This window comes from Scyliorhinus torazame, chromosome 22 (genome assembly GCF_047496885.1).
Source record: "Scyliorhinus torazame isolate Kashiwa2021f chromosome 22, sScyTor2.1, whole genome shotgun sequence".
NCBI classification, from domain to species: Eukaryota; Metazoa; Chordata; class Chondrichthyes; order Carcharhiniformes; family Scyliorhinidae; genus Scyliorhinus; species Scyliorhinus torazame.
The window spans coordinates 22,116,225-22,133,457 of NC_092728.1; the positions used below are offsets into that span (position 1 = coordinate 22,116,225).

Genomic DNA, 17,233 nt, shown 5'->3' on the forward strand with positions numbered 1-17,233 from the left:
TGGGGACAGTGTAGAGGGAGCATTACTCTGTATCTAAACCCGTGCTGTGCCTGTCCTGGGAGTGATTGATGGGGACAGTGTAGAGGGAGCTTTACTCTGTATCTAACCCTGTGCTGTACCTATCCTGGGAGTGTTGGATGGGGACAGTTTAGAGGGAGCATTTCTCTGATTGGTGACAAATATGAAAAACAGTTCCTGAACTTTACTCCCCGAACAGGAGCTTCAGGAATTAATGCGCGATACAAGAGATAATGGGGTTCAAGGGGAGCAGTGAGGACTGTGTTTGTTACCTCCCTGCTGAGTTGCTCTTGCTCCCAGTGGTGACCAGGCGGTTGGATCTCTGCAGGGCAGCCAACTTGTGTCCCGCCCCCACAAACACACTCGCTCACACACAAACACAACCCCGCATGCCCATCCGTGCCAACTTACTTGCAGAAGCTTCCGGATCTTCTCACGAGGCGGCGTCCGCACAGATTGCAAGGCCCTCCAGATGTTGTGGTTTTCGTCCAGCGTCACCTCCAGCAGGTCACCATCCACCATCAGCTCCTCCAGCTGTTGCTGCACCGCCTCGGACAGCTCGACAGCAGGGCTCTCCAGGGGCAGGTTGTCCTCATCTGCAGAGTCCAGGGATAGAGTCAGCCTCATGGAAGAGCAGGATGCACAAAGCCTTTCGTATCGTCCAGCGCCCAAACGCATTCAGAAAACACAAGCCTAATGACATTTTACAGGTTTCCACCACCTTTAACTCACTCCGGAACCCCTCGATTAGATCCCAGTCTGTAACTCACTCCTGAACATCTCGATTAGATCCCAGTCTGTAACTCACTCCTGAACATCTCGATTAGATCCCAGTCTGTAACTCACTCCTGAACATCTCGATTAGATCCCAGTCTGTAACTCACACCTGAACATCTCGATTAGATCCCAGTCTGTAACTCACTCCTGAACCTCTCGATTAGATCCCAGTCTGTAACTCACTCCTGAACATCTCGATTAGATCCCAGTCTGTAACTCACTCCTGAACATCTCGATTAGATCCCAGTCTGTAACTCACTCCTGAACATCTCGATTAGATCCCAGTCTGTAACTCACACCTGAACATCTCGATTAGATCCCAGTCTGTAACTCACTCCTGAACCCCTCGATTAGATCCCAGTCTGTAACTCACTCCTGAACATCTCGATTAGATCCCAGTCTGTAACTCACTGCTGAACATCTCGATTAGATCCCAGTCTGTAACTCACTCCTGAACCCCTCGATTAGATCCCAGTCTATAACTCACTCCTGAACATCTCGATTAGATCCCAGTCTGTAACTCACTCCTGAACATCTCGATTAGACCCCAGTCTGTAACTCACTCCGGAACATCTCGATTAGACCCCAGTCTGTAACTCACTCCTGAACATCTCGATTAGACCTCAGTCTGTAATTCACTCCTGAACCCCTCTATTAGATCCCAGTCTGTAACTCACTCCTGAACATCTCGATTAGATCCCAGTCTGTAACTCACTCCTGAACATCTCGATTAGATCCCAGTCTGTAACTCACTCCTGAACCCCTCGATTAGATCCCAGTCTGTAACTCACTCCTGAACATCTCGATTAGATCCCAGTCTGTAACTCACTCCTGAACATCTCGATTAGATCCCAGTCTGTAACTCACTCCTGAACCCCTCGATTAGATCCCAGTCTGTAACTCACTCCTGAACCCCTCGATTAGACCCCAGTCTGTAACTCACTCCTGAACATCTCGATTAGACCCCAGTCTGTAACTCACTCCGGATAATCTCGATTAGATTCCAGTCTGTAACTCACTCCTGAACATCTCGATTAGATCCCAGTCTGAAACTCACTCTTGAACATCTCGATTAGATCCCAGTCTGTAACTCACTCCTGAACATCTCGATAAGACCCATCTGTAACTCACTCCTGAACATCTCGATTAGACCCCAGTCTGTAACTCACTCCTGAACATCTCGATTAGATCCCAGTCTGTAACTCACACCTGAACATATCGATTAGATCCCAGTCTGTAACTCACTCCTGAACATCTTGATTAGATCCCAGTCTGTAACTCACTCTTGAACATCTCGATTAGACCCCAGTCTGTAACTCACTCCAGAACATCTCGATTCGACCCGTCTGTAACTCACTCCTGAACATCTCGATTAGACCCCAGTCTGTAACTCACTCCTGAACCCCTCGATTAGATCCCAGTCTGTAACTCACTCCTGAACATCTCGATTAGACCCCAGTCTGTAACTCACTCCTGAACATCTCGATTAGACCCCAGTCTGTAACTCACTCCTGAACATCTCGATTAGACCCCAGTATGTAACTCACACCTGAACATCTCGATAAGATCCCAGTCTGTAACTCACACCTGAACATCTCGATTAGATGCCAGTCTGTAACTCACTCTTGAACATCTCGATTAGTTCCCAGTCTGTAACTCACTCCTGAACATCTCGATTAGACCCCAGTCTGTAAGTCACTCCTGAACATCTCGATTAGACCCCAGTCTGTAACTCACTCCTGAACCCCTCGATTAGATCCCAGTCTGTAACTCACTCCTGAACATCTCGATTAGACCCCAGTCTGTAACTCACTCCTGAACATCTCGATTAGACCTCAGTCTGTAACTCACTCCTGAACCCCTCGATTAGATCCCAGTCTGTAACTCACTCCTGAACATCTCGATTAGATCCCAGTCTGTAACTCACTCCTGAACCCCTCGATTAGATCCCAGTCTGTAACTCACTCCTGAACCCCTCGATTAGATCCCAGTCTGTAACTCACTCCTGAACATCTCGATTAGACCCCAGTCTGTAACTCACTCCTGAACATCTCGATTAGATCCCAGTCTGTAACTCACTCCTGAACTTCTCGATTAGATCCCAGTCTGTAACTCACTCCTGAACATCTCGATTAGATCCCAGTCTGTAACTCACTCCTGAACCCCTCGATTAGATCCCAGTCTGTAACTGACTCCAGAACCCCTCGATTAGATTCCAGTCTGTACCTCACTCCTGAACATCAAGATTAGATCCCAGTATGCAACTCACTCCTGAACACCTCTATTAGATCCCAGTTAGTAACTCACTCCTGAACCCCTCGATTAGATCCCAGTCTGTAACTCACTCCTGAACATCTCGATTAGACCCCAGTCTGTAACTCACTCCTGAACATCAAGATTAGATCCCAGTATGCAACTCACTCCTGAACACCTCTATTAGATCCCAGTTAGTAACTCACTCCTGAACCCCTCGATTAGATCCCAGTCTGTAACTCACTCCTGAACACCTCGATTAGATCCCAGTTAGTAACTCACTCCTGAACCCCTCAATTAGATCCCAGTCTGTAACTCACTCCTGCACATCTCGATTAGACCCCAGTCTGTAACTTACTCCTGAACATCTCGATTAGATCCCAGTCTGAAACTCACTCCGGAACATCTCGATTAGACCCCAGTCTGTAACTCACTCCTGAACATCTCGAGTAGATTCCAGTCTGAAACTCCCTCCTGAACCCCTCGATTAGACCCCAGTCTGTAACTCACTCCTGAACATCTCGATTAGACCCCAGCCTGTAACTCACTCCTGAACATCTCGATTAGATCCCAGTCTGTAACTCACTCCTGAACATCTCGATTAGACCCCAGTCTGTAACTCACTCCTGAACATCTCGATTAGACACCAGTCTGTAACTCACTCCTGAACATCTCGATTAGACCCCAGTCTGTAACTCACTCCTGAACATCTCGATTAGACCCCAGTCTGTAACTCACTCCAGAACATCTCGATTAGACCCCAGTCTGTAACTCACTCCTGAACATCTCGATTAGATCCCAGTCTGTAACTCACTCCTGAACCCCTCGATTAGACCCCAGTCTGTAACTCAATATTGAACATCTCGATTAGATCCCAGTCTGTAACTCACGCCTGAACATCTCGATTAGACCCCAGTCTGTATCTCACTCCGGAACATCTCGATTATATCCCAGTCTATAACTCACTCCTGAACATCTCGATTAGATCACAGTCTGTAACTCACTCCTGAACCCCTCGATTATACCCCAGTCTGTAACTCACTCCTGAACATCTCGATTAGATCGCAGTCTGTAACTCACTCCTGAACATCTCGATTAGACCCCAATCTGTAACTCACTCCTGAACCCCTCGATTAGATCCCAGTCTGTAACTCACTCCTGAACCCCTCGATTAGACCCCAGTCTGTAACTCACTCCTGAACCCCTCGATTAGATCCCAGTCTGTAACTCACTCCTGAACATCTCGATTAGATCCCAGTATGTAACTCACGCCTGAACACCTCTATTAGATCCCAGTTAGTAACTCACCCCTGAACCCCTCGATTAGATCCCAGTCTGTAACTCACTCCTGAACATCTCGATTAGACCCCAGTCTGTAACTCACTCCTGAACATCTCGATTAGACCCCAGTCTGTAACTCACTCCTGAACCCCTCGATTAGACCCCAGTCTGTAACTCACTCCTGAACCCCTCGATTAGATCCTAGTCTGTAACTCACTCCGGAACATCTCGATTAGACCCCAGTCTGTAACTCACTCCTGAACATCTCGATTAGATCCCAGTCTGTAACTCACTCCTGAACATCTCGATTAGACCCCAGTCTGTAACTCACTCCTGAACTTCTCGATTAGACCCCAGTCTGTAACTCACTCCTGAACCCCTCGATTAGACCGCAGTCTGTAACTCACTCCTGAACATCTCGATTAGACCCCAGCCTGTAACTCACTCCTGAACATCTCGATTAGACCCCAGCCTGTAACTCACTCCTGAACCCCTCGATTAGATCCCAGTCTGTAACTCACTCCTGAACATCTCGATTAGACCCCAGTCTGTAACTCACTCCAGAACATCTCGATTAGACCCCAGTCTGTAACTCACTCCTGAATCCCTCGATTAGATCCCAGTCTGTTACTCACTCCTGAACATCTCAATTAGATCCCAGTCTGTAACTCACTCCTGAACATCTCGATTCGATCCCAGTCTGTAACTCACTCCTGAACATCTCAATTAGATCCCAGTCAGTAACTCACTCCTGAACCCCTCGATTAGATCCCAGTCTGTAACTCACTCCTGAACATCTCAATTAGATCCCAGTCTGTAACTCACTCCTGAACCCCTCGATTAGATCCCAGTCTATTACTCACTCCTGAACATCTCAATTAGATCCCAGTCTGTAACTCACTCCTGAACATCTTGATTAGACCCCAGTCTGTAACTCACTCCTGAACATCTTGATTAGATCCCAGTCTGTAACTCACTCCTGAACATCTCAATTAGATCCCAGTCTGTAACTCACTCCTGAACATCTCGATTCGATCCCAGTCTGTAACTCACTCCTGAACATCTCAATTAGATCCCAGTCAGTAACTCACTCCTGAACCCCTCGATTAGATCCCAGTCTGTAACTCACTCCTGAACATCTCAATTAGATCCCAGTCTGTAACTCACTCCTGAACCCCTCGATTAGATCCCAGTCTATTACTCACTCCTGAACATCTCAATTAGATCCCAGTCTGTAACTCACTCCTGAACATCTTGATTAGACCCCAGTCTGTAACTCACTCCTGAACATCTTGATTAGATCCCAGTCTGTAACTCACTCCTGAACATCTCAATTAGACCTCAGTCTGTAACTCACTCCTGAACATCTCGATTAGATCCCAGTCTGTAACTCACTCCTGAACATCTCGATTAGATCCCAGTCTGTAACTCACTCCTGAACATCTCGATTAGATCCCAGTCTGTAACTCACTCCTGAACATCTCGATTAGATCCCAGTCTGTAACTCACTCCTGAACATCTCGATTAGACCTTAGTCTGTAACTCACTCCTGAACATCTCGATTAGATCCCAGTCTGTAACTCACTCCTGAACATCTCGATTAGACCTCAGTCTGTAACTCACTCCTGAACCCCTCGATTAGACCCCAGTTTGTAACTCACTCCTGGGTATCTGTTATTCTATATATAAAATGGAAACAAGGAGAAAGGGCAGGGGAAGATGGAGACAGGGCAGGACAGGCTGAGGGCGGGCAACCAAGAGCGGGACAGGCTGTGAGCGGGACAGGCCGTGAGCGGGACAAGCCACGCGTGACAGGGCGAGCGGGGTCCAGGCCGGGAGCAAGGCACAGGCCGAGCGGGGTCAGGCTGAGCGGGTACAGGCCGGGAGCGAGGGACAGGCTGAGCGGGGTACAGGCCGGGAGCGGGGGACAGGCCGAACGGGGACAGGGCGAGCGGGGACAGGCCGAGCGGGGACAGGGCGAGCGGGGACAGGGCGAGCGGGGACAGGGCGAGCGGGGACAGGGCGAGCGGGGACAGGGCGAGCGGGGACAGGGCGAGCGGGGACAGGGCGAGCTGGGTACAGGCCGGGAGCGGGGGACAGGCCGGGAGCGGGGACAGGCCGGGAGCGGGGACAGGCCGGGAGCGGGGACAGGCTGGGAGCGGGGGACAGGCCGAGCGGGGACAGGCCGAGTGGGGACAGGCCGAGCGGGGACAGGCCGAGCGGGGACAGGCCGAGCGGGGACAGGCCGAGCGGGGACAGGCCGAGCGGGGTACAGGGCGAGCGGGGACAGGGCGAGCGGGGACAGGGCGAGCGGGGACAGGGCGAGCGGGGACAGGGCGAGCTGGGTACAGGCCGGGAGCGGGGGACAGGCCGAGCGGGTACACGTCGAGATGGGAAAGGCCGGGAGCGGGGGACAGGCCGGGAGCGGGGGACAGGCCGAGCGGGGACAGGTCGAGATGGGAAAGGCCGGGAGCGGGGGACAGGCCGGGAGCGGGGGACAGGCCGGGACAGCGAGAGAGGGACAGACAGAGCGAGAGGGACAGACAGAGCGAGAGGGACAGACAGAGCGAGAGGGACAGACAGAGCGAGAGGGACAGACAGAGCGAGAGGGACAGACAGAGCGAGAGGGACAGACAGAGCGAGAGGGACAGACAGAGCGAGAGGGACAGACAGAGCGAGAGGGACAGACAGAGCGAGAGGGACAGACAGAGCGAGAGGGACAGACAGAGCGAGAGGGACAGACAGAGCGAGGGGGACAGACAGAGCGAGGGGGACAGACAGAGCGAGGGGGACAGACAGAGCGAGGGGGACAGACAGAGGGAGGGGGACAGACAGAGGGAGGGGGACAGACAGAGGGAGGGGGACAGACAGAGGGAGGGGGACAGACAGAGGGAGGGGGACAGACAGAGGGAGGGGGACAGACAGAGGGAGGGGGACAGACAGAGGGAGGGGGACAGACAGAGGGAGGGGGACAGACAGAGGGAGGGGGACAGACAGAGGGAGGGGGACAGACAGAGCGAGAGGGACAGACAGAAAGAGAGGGACAGACAGAGAGAGAGGGACAGACAGAGAAAGGGACAGACAGAGAGAGAGGGAGAGACAGAGCTAGAGGGACAGACAGAGGGCGAGGTAGAGGGACAGACAGAGCGAGAGGGACAGACAGAGAGACGGAGGGACGACAGTGGGAGAGAGAGAGGGGGGGATGACAGAGGGAGAGGGACAGACAGAGAGAGGGGGACAGACAGAGAGCGACAGACAGAGGGAGGGGGACAGACAGAGGGAGGGGGACAGACAGAGGGAGGGGGACAGACAGAGGGAGGGGGACAGACAGAGGGAGGGGGACAGACAGAGGGAGGGGGACAGACAGAGGGAGGGGGACAGACAGAGGGAGGGGGACAGACAGAGGGAGGGGGACAGACAGAGGGAGGGGGACAGACAGAGCGAGAGGGACAGACAGAAAGAGAGGGACAGACAGAGAAAGGGACAGACAGAGAGAGAGGGAGAGACAGAGCTAGAGGGACAGACAGAGGGAGAGGTAGAGGGACAGACAGAGCGAGAGGGACAGACAGAGAGACGGAGGGACGACAGTGGGAGAGAGAGAGGGGGGGATGACAGAGGGAGAGGGACAGACAGAGAGAGGGGGACAGGCAGAGAGCGAGAGGGACAGACAGAGCGAGAGGGACAGACAGAGCGAGAGGGACAGACAGAGCGAGAGGGACAGACAGAGCGAGAGGGACAGACAGAGCGAGAGGGACAGACAGAGCGAGAGGGACAGACAGAGCGAGAGGGACAGGCACAGAGAGAGAGGGACAGGCACAGAGAGAGGGACAGACACAGAGAGAGGGACAGACACAGAGAGAGGGACAGACACAGAGAGAGGGACAGACACAGAGAGAGGGACAGACACAGAGAGAGGGACAGACAGAGAGAGAGGGACAGAAAGAGAGAGAGGGACAGAAAGAGAGAGAGGGACAGACAGAGAGAGAGGGACAGACAGAGAGAGAGGGACTGACAGTGGGAGGGGGACAGACAGAGGGAGGGGGTCAGACAGAGGGAGCGGGACAGACAGAAGGAGGGGGACAGACAGAAGGAGGGGGACAGACAGAGAGAGAGGGACAGACAGCGAGAGAGGGACAGACAGCGAGAGAGGGACAGACAGAGCGAGAGGGACAGACAGAGCGAGAGGGACAGACAGAGAGAGAGGGACAGACAGAGAGAGGGAGGGACAGACAGAGAGAGGGGGACAGACAGAGGGACAGACAGAGAGAGGGGGACAGACAGAGCGAGAGGGAGTGACAGACAGAGCGAGAGGGAGGGCCAGACAGAGAGAAGGAGGGCCAGACAGAGAGAGGGAGGGCCAGACAGAGAGAGGGAGGGCCAGACAGCGAGAGGGAGGGCCAGACAGCGAGAGGGAGGGCCAGACAGCGAGAGGGAGGGCCAGACTGCGAGAGGGAGGGACAGACCGAGAGAGGGAGGGCCAGACAGCGAGAGGGAGGGCCAGACAGCGAGAGGGAGGGCCAGACAGCGAGCGGGAGGGAGAGACCGAGAGAGGGAGGGAGAGACCGAGAGAGGGAGGGAGAGACCGAGAGAGGGAGGGACAGACCGAGAGAGGGAGGGACAGACCGAGAGAGAGAGGGACAGACAGGGAGAAGGAGGGACAGACAGGGAGAAGGAGGGACAGACAGAGAGAGAGGGACAATCAGAGAGAGAGGGATAGTCAGAGAGAGAGGGATAGTCAGAGAGAGGGGGGGACAGACAGAGAGAGAGGGACAGACAGAGAGAGAGGGACAAACAGTGAGAGGGAGGGACGACAGAGAGAGAGAGGGAGGGACGACAGAGAGAGAGAGGGAGGGACGACAGAAAGAGAGAGGGAGGGACGACAGAGAGAGGGGGGGACAGACAAAGAGAGAGAGATAGACAGAGAGGGAGGGCCAGACCGAGAGAGGGAGGGCCAGACCGAGAGAGGGAGGGACAGACCGAGAGAGGGAGGGACAGACCGAGAGAGGGAGGGACAGACCGAGAGAGGGACAGTCAGAGAGAGGGAGGGACAAACAGTGAGAGGGAGGGACGACAGAGAGAGAGGGACAGACAGAGAGAGAGGGACAGACAGAGAGAGGAGGTCAGACAGAGAGAGAGGGAGAGACAGAGAGAGAGGGACAGACCGAGAGAGGGAGGGACAGACAGAGAGAGGGAGGGACAGACAGTGAGAGGGAGTGACGACAGAGAGAGGGAGGGACGACAGAGAGAGGGGGGGACAGACAAAGAGAGAGAGATAGACAGAGAAAGAGGGACAGACCTAGAGAGGAAGGGACAGACAGTGAGAGGGAGTGACGACAGAGAGAGGGAGGGACGACAGAGAGAGGGGGGGACAGACAAAGAGAGAGAGATAGACAGAGAAAGAGGGACAGACAGAGGCTGAGGGACAGTCAGAGGATGAGGGACAGTCAGAGAGAGAGGGACAGACAGAGAGAGAGGGACAGACAGAGAGAGAGGGACAGACAGAGAGAGAGGGACAGACAGAGAGAGAGGGACAGACAGAGAGAGAGGGACAGACAGAGAGAGAGGGACAGACAGAGAGAGAGGGACAGAGAGAGGGGGACAGACAGAGAGAGGGATGGCCAGACTGAGAGAGGTAGGGCCAGACAGAGAGAGGTAGGGCCAGACAGAGAGAGGTAGGGCCAGACAGAGAGAGGGAGGGACAGACCGAGAGAGGGAGGGACAGACCGAGAGAGGGAGGGACAGACCGAGAGAGGGAGGGACAGACCGAGAGAGGGAGGGACAGACCGAGAGAGGGAGGGACAGACCGAGAGAGGGAGGGACAGACCGAAAGAGGGAGGGACAGACCGAAAGAGGGAGGGACAGACCGAAAGAGGGAGGGACAGACCGAAAGAGGGAGGGACAGACCGAGAGAGGGAGGGACAGACCGAGAGAGGGAGGGACAGACAGGGAGAAGGAGGGACAAACAGAGAGAGAGGGACAGACAGAGAGAGAGGGACAGACAGAGAGAGAGGGACAGAGGGAGAGGGACAGACACAGAGAGAGGGACAGACAGCGAGAGAGGGACAGACAGCGAGAGAGGGACAGACAGCGAGAGAGGGACAGACAGCGAGAGAGGGACTGACAGCGAGAGAGGGACTGACAGCGAGAGAGGGACTGACAGCGAGAGAGGGACTGACAGAGCGAGAGAGGGACTGACAGAGCGAGAGAGGGACAGACAGAGCGAGAGAGGGACAGACAGCGAGAGAGGGACAGACAGCGAGAGAGGGACAGACAGCGAGAGAGGGACAGACAGCGAGAGAGGGACAGACAGAGCGAGAGAGGGACAGACAGAGCGAGAGAGGGACAGACAGAGCGAGAGAGGGACAGACAGAGCGAGAGAGGGACAGACAGAGCGAGAGAGGGACAGACAGAGCGAGAGAGGGACAGACAGAGCGAGAGAGGGACAGACAGAGCGAGAGAGGGACAGACAGAGCGAGAGAGGGACAGACAGAGCGAGAGAGGGACAGACAGAGCGAGAGAGGGACAGACAGAGCGAGAGAGGGACAGACAGAGCGAGAGAGGGACAGACAGAGCGAGAGAGGGACAGACAGAGCGAGAGAGGGACAGACAGAGCGAGAGAGGGACAGACAGAGCGAGAGAGGGACAGACAGAGCGAGAGAGGGACAGACAGAGAGAGCGGGACAGACAGAGAGGCAGGGACAGACAGAGAGGCAGGGACAGAGAGAGAGAGGGAGGGACGACAGAGAGAGGGGGGACAGACAAAGAGAGAGAGATAGACAGAGAGAGGGAGGGCCAGACCGAGAGAGGGAGGGACAGACCGAGAGAGGGAGGGACAAACAGTGAGAGGGAGGGACGACAGAGAGAGAGAGACAGACAGAGAGAGAGGGACAGACAGAGAGAGGAGGACAGACAGAGAGAGAGGGAGAGACAGAGAGAGAGAGAGAGAGGGACAGACCGAGAGAGGGAGGGACAGACAGTGAGAGGGAGTGACGACAGAGAGAGGGAGGGACGACAGAGAGAGGGGGGGACAGACAAAGAGAGAGAGATAGACAGAGAAAGAGGGACAGACAGAGAGAGAGGGACAGACAGAGAGAGAGGGACAGACAGAGAGAGAGGGACAGACAGAGAGAGAGGGACAGAGAGAGGGGGACAGACAGAGAGAGGGGGACAGACAGCGAGAGAGGGACAGACAGCGAGAGAGGGACAGACAGCGAGAGAGGGACAGACAGAGCGAGAGAGGGACAGACAGAGCGAGAGAGGGACAGACAGAGCGAGAGAGGGACAGACAGAGCGAGAGAGGGACAGACAGAGCGAGAGAGGGACAGACAGAGCGAGAGAGGGACAGACAGAGCGAGAGAGGGACAGACAGAGCGAGAGAGGGACAGACAGAGCGAGAGAGGGACAGACAGAGCGAGAGAGGGACAGACAGAGCGAGAGAGGGACAGACAGAGCGAGAGAGGGACAGACAGAGCGAGAGAGGGACAGACAGAGCGAGAGAGGGACAGACAGAGCGAGAGAGGGACAGACAGAGCGAGAGAGGGACAGACAGAGCGAGAGAGGGACAGACAGAGCGAGAGAGGGACAGACAGAGCGAGAGAGGGACAGACAGAGCGAGAGAGGGACAGACAGAGCGAGAGAGGGACAGACAGAGCGAGAGAGGGACAGACAGAGCGAGAGAGGGACAGACAGAGCGAGAGAGGGACAGACAGAGCGAGAGAGGGACAGACAGAGCGAGAGAGGGACAGACAGAGCGAGAGAGGGACAGACAGAGCGAGAGAGGGACAGACAGAGCGAGAGGGACAGACAGAGCGAGAGGGACAGACAGAAAGAGAGGGACAGACAGAAAGAGAGGGACAGACAGAGAGAGCGGGACAGACAGAGAAAGGGACAGACAGAGAGAGAGGGACAGACAGAGCTAGAGGGACAGACAGAGGGAGAGATAGAGGGACAGACAGAGCGAGGGAGGGACAGACAGAGAGAGGGAGGGGCAGACAGAGAGACGGAGGGACGACAGTGGGAGAGAGAGAGAGAGGGGCATGACAGAGGGAGAGGGACTGACAGATGGAGAGGGACAGTCAGAGGGAGAGGGACAGACAGAGAGCGAGAGGGACAGACAGAGAGCGAGAGGGACAGACAGAGAGCGAGAGGGACAGACAGAGAGCGAGAGGGACAGACAGAGAGCGAGAGGGACAGACAGAGAGCGAGAGGGACAGACAGAGCGAGAGGGACAGACAGAGCGAGAGGGACCGACAGAGCGAGGGGGACAGACAGAGCGAGGGGGACAGACAGAGCGAGGGGGACAGACCGAGAGAGGGAGGGCCAGACCGAGAGAGGGAGGGACAGACCGAGAGAGGGAGGGACAGACCGAGAGAGGGAGGGACAGACCGAGAGAGGGAGGGACAGAGCGAGAGAGGGAGGGACAGACCGAGAGAGGGAGGGACAGACCGAGAGAGGGAGGGACACACCGAGAGAGGGAGGGACAGACCGAGAGAGAGAGGGACAGACAGAGAGAGAGGGACAGACAGAGAGAGGGGGACAGACAGAGAGGGAGGGACAGACAGAGAGAGAGGGACAGACAGAGAGAGAGGGACAGACAGAGAGAGAGGGACAGACATGGAGAGGGACAGACATGGAGAGGGACAGACAGAGAGCGCGGGACAGAGAGATGCTCCCGGGCAGTTACCTGCTGTTTCTGTGGGACTGCTCGTTTCTTTATTTTCCGGTGACTGTTCGACTGCATCACCACCGCCCCCATCCAGCTGGAATAGAGATCAACAGATATCATGTGCTGCCAGCTGATTTGCACAGACAGCTCTGAACTCATGGCTATTTGTCAGAAATCTGACACACTCTCCGAGATAGCAACAAGCAGCTCCCAGTCAACACACAGTTCCAAGCAGAAATTGGAAACCAGGTCAATCACAGACACAGAGTTCATTCATAAAAAGCTGCTGTAGGCGGAGTGCTTGTGCAGGGACTACACAACATGGCAGATAGCACAAAGCGGGCACTCCACCAGCACTGACCCTCCGACACTGCAGCTCCACCAGCACTGACCCTCCGACAGTGCGGCGCTCCCTCAGCACTGACACTCAGACAATGCGGCGCCCCCTCAGCACTGACCTTCCCACAGTGCGGCGCTCCCTCAGCACTGACCCTCCGACAGTGCGGCGCTCCCTCAGCACTGACGCTCCGACAGTGCAACGCTCCCTCAGCACTGACACTCTGACAATGCGGCGCTCCCTCAGCACTGACCCTCCCACAGTGCGGCTCTCCCTTCGCACTGACCCTCAGACAGGGCGGTGCTCCCTCAGCACTGACCCTCCCACAGTGCGGCGCTCCCTCAGCACTGACCCTCCGACAGTGCGGCGCTCCCTCAGCACTGACACTCCGACAATGCGGCGCTCCCTCAGCACTGACACTCCGACAGTGCGGCGCTCCCTCAGCACTGACCCTCCGACAGTGCGGCGCTCCCTCAGCACTGACCCTCCGACAGTGCGGCACTCCCTCAGCACTGACCCTCCGACACTGCGGTGCTCCCTCAGCACTGACCCTCCGACAGTGCGGCGCTCCCTCAGCACTCACCCTCCGACAGTGCGGTGCTCCCTCAGCACTGACCCTCCGACAGTGCGGTGCTCCCTCAGCACTGACCCTCCGACAGTGCGGCGCTTCCTCAGTACTGGCCCTCCGACAGTGCGGTGCTCCCTCAGCACTCACCCTCCGACAGTGCGGCGCTCCCTCAGCACTCACCCTCCGACAGTGCGGTGCTCCCTCAGCACTGACCCTCCGACAGTGCGGCGCTTCCTCAGTACTGGCCCTCCGACAGTGCGGTGCTCCCTCAGCACTCACCCTCCGACAGTGCGGCGCTTCCTCAGCACGGACCCTCCGACACTGCGGCTCCCTCAGCACTGACCCTCCGGCTCCGACAGTGCGGCGCTCCCTCAGCACTGACCCTCCGACAGTGAGGCACTCCCTCAGCACTCACCCTCTGACAGTGCGGCACTCCCTCCGTACTGACTGTCTGACAGTGCTGCACTGGCACAGCAACGACCCTCCTATAGTGCTGCACTGGCACAGCAACGACCCTCCTATAGTGCTGCACTCTGTCAAAACAGACCTGCCAACAGTGCAGTGCTTTCTCAACACGGACCCTTCGATAGTAGGGCGCTTCCTCAGTACTGACCCTCCGACAGTGCGCGCTCCCTCAGCACTGACCCTCCGACAGTGAGGCACTCCCTCAGCACTGACCCTCTGACATTGCGGCGCTCCATCAGTACTGACCCTCCGACAGTGCGGCACTCCCACAGCACTGACCCTCCAATAGTGCGGCGCACCCTCAGCACTGACCCTCCATCAGCACTGACTCTCCGACAGTGCAGCACTCCCTCAGCACTGACCCTCTGACAGTGCAACATTCCATCAGCAATTACCCTTCGACAGTGCGGTGCTCCCTCAGCGCTGTCGCTCCGACAGTGCGGCACTCCCTCAGCACTGACCCTCTGACATTGCGGCACCCCCTCAGCACTGACCCTCCGACAGTGCGGCACTCCCACAGCACTGACCCTCCAATAGTGCGGCGCACCCTCAGCACTGACCCTCCGACAGTGCGGCGCTCCCTCAACACTGACCCTCCGACAGTGAGGCGCTCCCTCAGCGCTGTCGCTCCGACAGTGCGGCGCTGCCTCAGTACTGACCCTCCGACAGTGCGGCGCTCCCTAAGCACTGACCCTCCGACAGTGCAGCGCTCCCTCAGCACTGACACTCCGACAATGCGGCGCTCCCTCAGCACTGACCCTCCCACAGTGCGGCTCTCCCTCAGCACTGACCCTCAGACAGTGCGGTGCTCCCTCAGCACTGACCGTCCCACAGTGCGGCGCTCCCTCAGCACTGACCCTCCCACAGTGCGGCGCTCCCTCAGCACTGACACTCCGACAATGCGGCGCTCCCTCAGCACTGACCCTCCCACAGTGCGGCGCTCCCTCAGCACTGACACTCCGACAGTGCGGCGCTCCCTCAGCACTGACACTCCCGACAGTGCGGCGCTCCCTCAGTACTGACACTCCGACAATGCAGCGCTCCCTCAGCACTGACCCTCCGACAGTGCGGCGCTCCCTCAGTACTGACCCTCCGACAGTGTGGCGCTCCCTCAGCACTGACCCTCCGACACTGCAGCTCCACCAGCACTGACCCTCCGACAGTGCGGCGCTCCCTCAGCACGACCCTCCCACAGAGCGTCGCTCCCTCAGCACTGACCCTCCGACAGTGCGGCACTCCCTCAGCACTGACCCTCCGACAGTGCGGCGCACCCTCAGCACTGACCCTCCGACAGTGCGGCGCTCCCTCAGCACTGACCCTCTGACAGTGCGGCGCTCCCTCAGCACTGACCCTCCGACAGTGCGGCGCACCCTCAGCACTGACCCTCCGACAGTGCGGCGCTCCCTCAGCACTGACCCTCCCACAGTGCGGCGCTCCCTCAGCACTGACCCTCCGACAGTGCGGCATTCCCTCAGCACTGACCCTCCGACAGTGCGGCACTCCCTCAGCACTGACCCTCCGACAGTGCGGTGCTCCCTCAGCACTGACACTCCGACAGTGCGGCGCTCCCTCAGCACTGACCCTCCGACAGTGCGGCGCTCCCTCAGCACTGACCCTACGCCAGTGCAGCGCTCCCTCAGCACTGACCCTCCGACAGTGCGGCGCTCCCTCAGCACTGACTTTCCGACAGTGCGGCGCTCCCTCAGCACTGACCCTCCGACAGTGCGGCACTCCCTCAGCACTGACCCTCCGACAGTGCGGTGCTCCCTCAGCACTGACCCTCCGACAGTGCGGCGCTCCCTCAGCATGGACCCTCCGACACTGCGGCTCCCTCAGCACTGACCCTCCGACAGTGCGGCGCTCCCTCAGCATGGACCCTCCGACACTGCGGCTCCCTCAGCACTGACACTCCGACAGTGCGGCGCTCCCTCAGCGCTGTCGCTCCGACAGTGCGGCGCTGCCTCAGTACTGACCCTCCGACAGTGCGGCACTCCCTCAGCGCTGACCCTCCGACAGTGCGGCTCTGCCTCAATACTGACTTTCTGACAGTGTCAGTACGTCGCTCCCTCAGCCCCCATCCTGGGAGGTTTGGGTTTGGGCCAATGTTCATCTCCAGGGTGCAGATACTATATGCTGCCCCCACAGTTCGTGTAAGGAAAAACTCAGTCTGTAAATAGTTCAACTCGGGAAGGGGCCATACTGGACCTGGTATTGGGGAATGATCCCGGCCAGGTGGTTGAAGTTTCAGTCGGTGATTAATTTGGGAAACGCGATCACAATTCCATAAGTTTTAGAATACTCATGGACAAAGACGAGAGTGGTCCTAAAGATGGTGCTAAATTGGGGAAAGGCCAAGTATAACAAAATTTGGCAGGAGCTAGGGAACGTGGATTGGGAGCAGCTGTTTAAGGGTAAATCCACATTTGAAATGTGGGAGTCTTTTAAGGAAAGGCTGATTAGAGTGCAGGACAGACATGTCCCTGTGAAAATGAGGGATAGAAATGGCAAGATTAGGGAACCACGGATGACGGGTGGAATTGTGAGACTAGCTAAGATGAAAAAGGAAGCATACATAAGATCTAGGCGACTTAAAACAGATGATTCTTTGGAGGAATATCGGGAAAGTAGGACAAATCTCAAACGTGCAATAAAGAGGGCTAAAAGGGGTCATGAAATATCTTTGGCTAACAGGGTTAAGGAAAATGCCAAAGCCTTTTATTCATAAATGAGGAGCAAGAGGGTAACTAGAGAAAGGATTGGCCCACTCAAAGATAAAAGAGGGAATTTATGCGTGGAGTCAGAGGAAATGGGTGAGATTCTTGATGAGTACTTTGCATAGGTATTCACCACGGAGAGGAACATAACGGAT

At 56.4% G+C, this 17,233-nt stretch overlaps 1 protein-coding gene across 1 annotated transcript in view; it reads right to left on the reverse strand.

The window, feature by feature from the left end:
* Positions 1-17,233, reverse strand: part of LOC140398957 (lysine-specific demethylase 5C-like) — a 78,676-nt gene that overhangs the window by 17,413 nt on the left and 44,030 nt on the right. Inside the window, exons 13-14 of the mRNA XM_072487957.1 lie at positions 13,013-13,088; positions 430-614 (exon numbers count right to left, since the gene is read on the reverse strand). Of these exons, the coding sequence (XP_072344058.1) occupies positions 430-614; positions 13,013-13,088 (261 nt within the window). The remainder of the gene's footprint in view (positions 1-429; positions 615-13,012; positions 13,089-17,233) is intronic.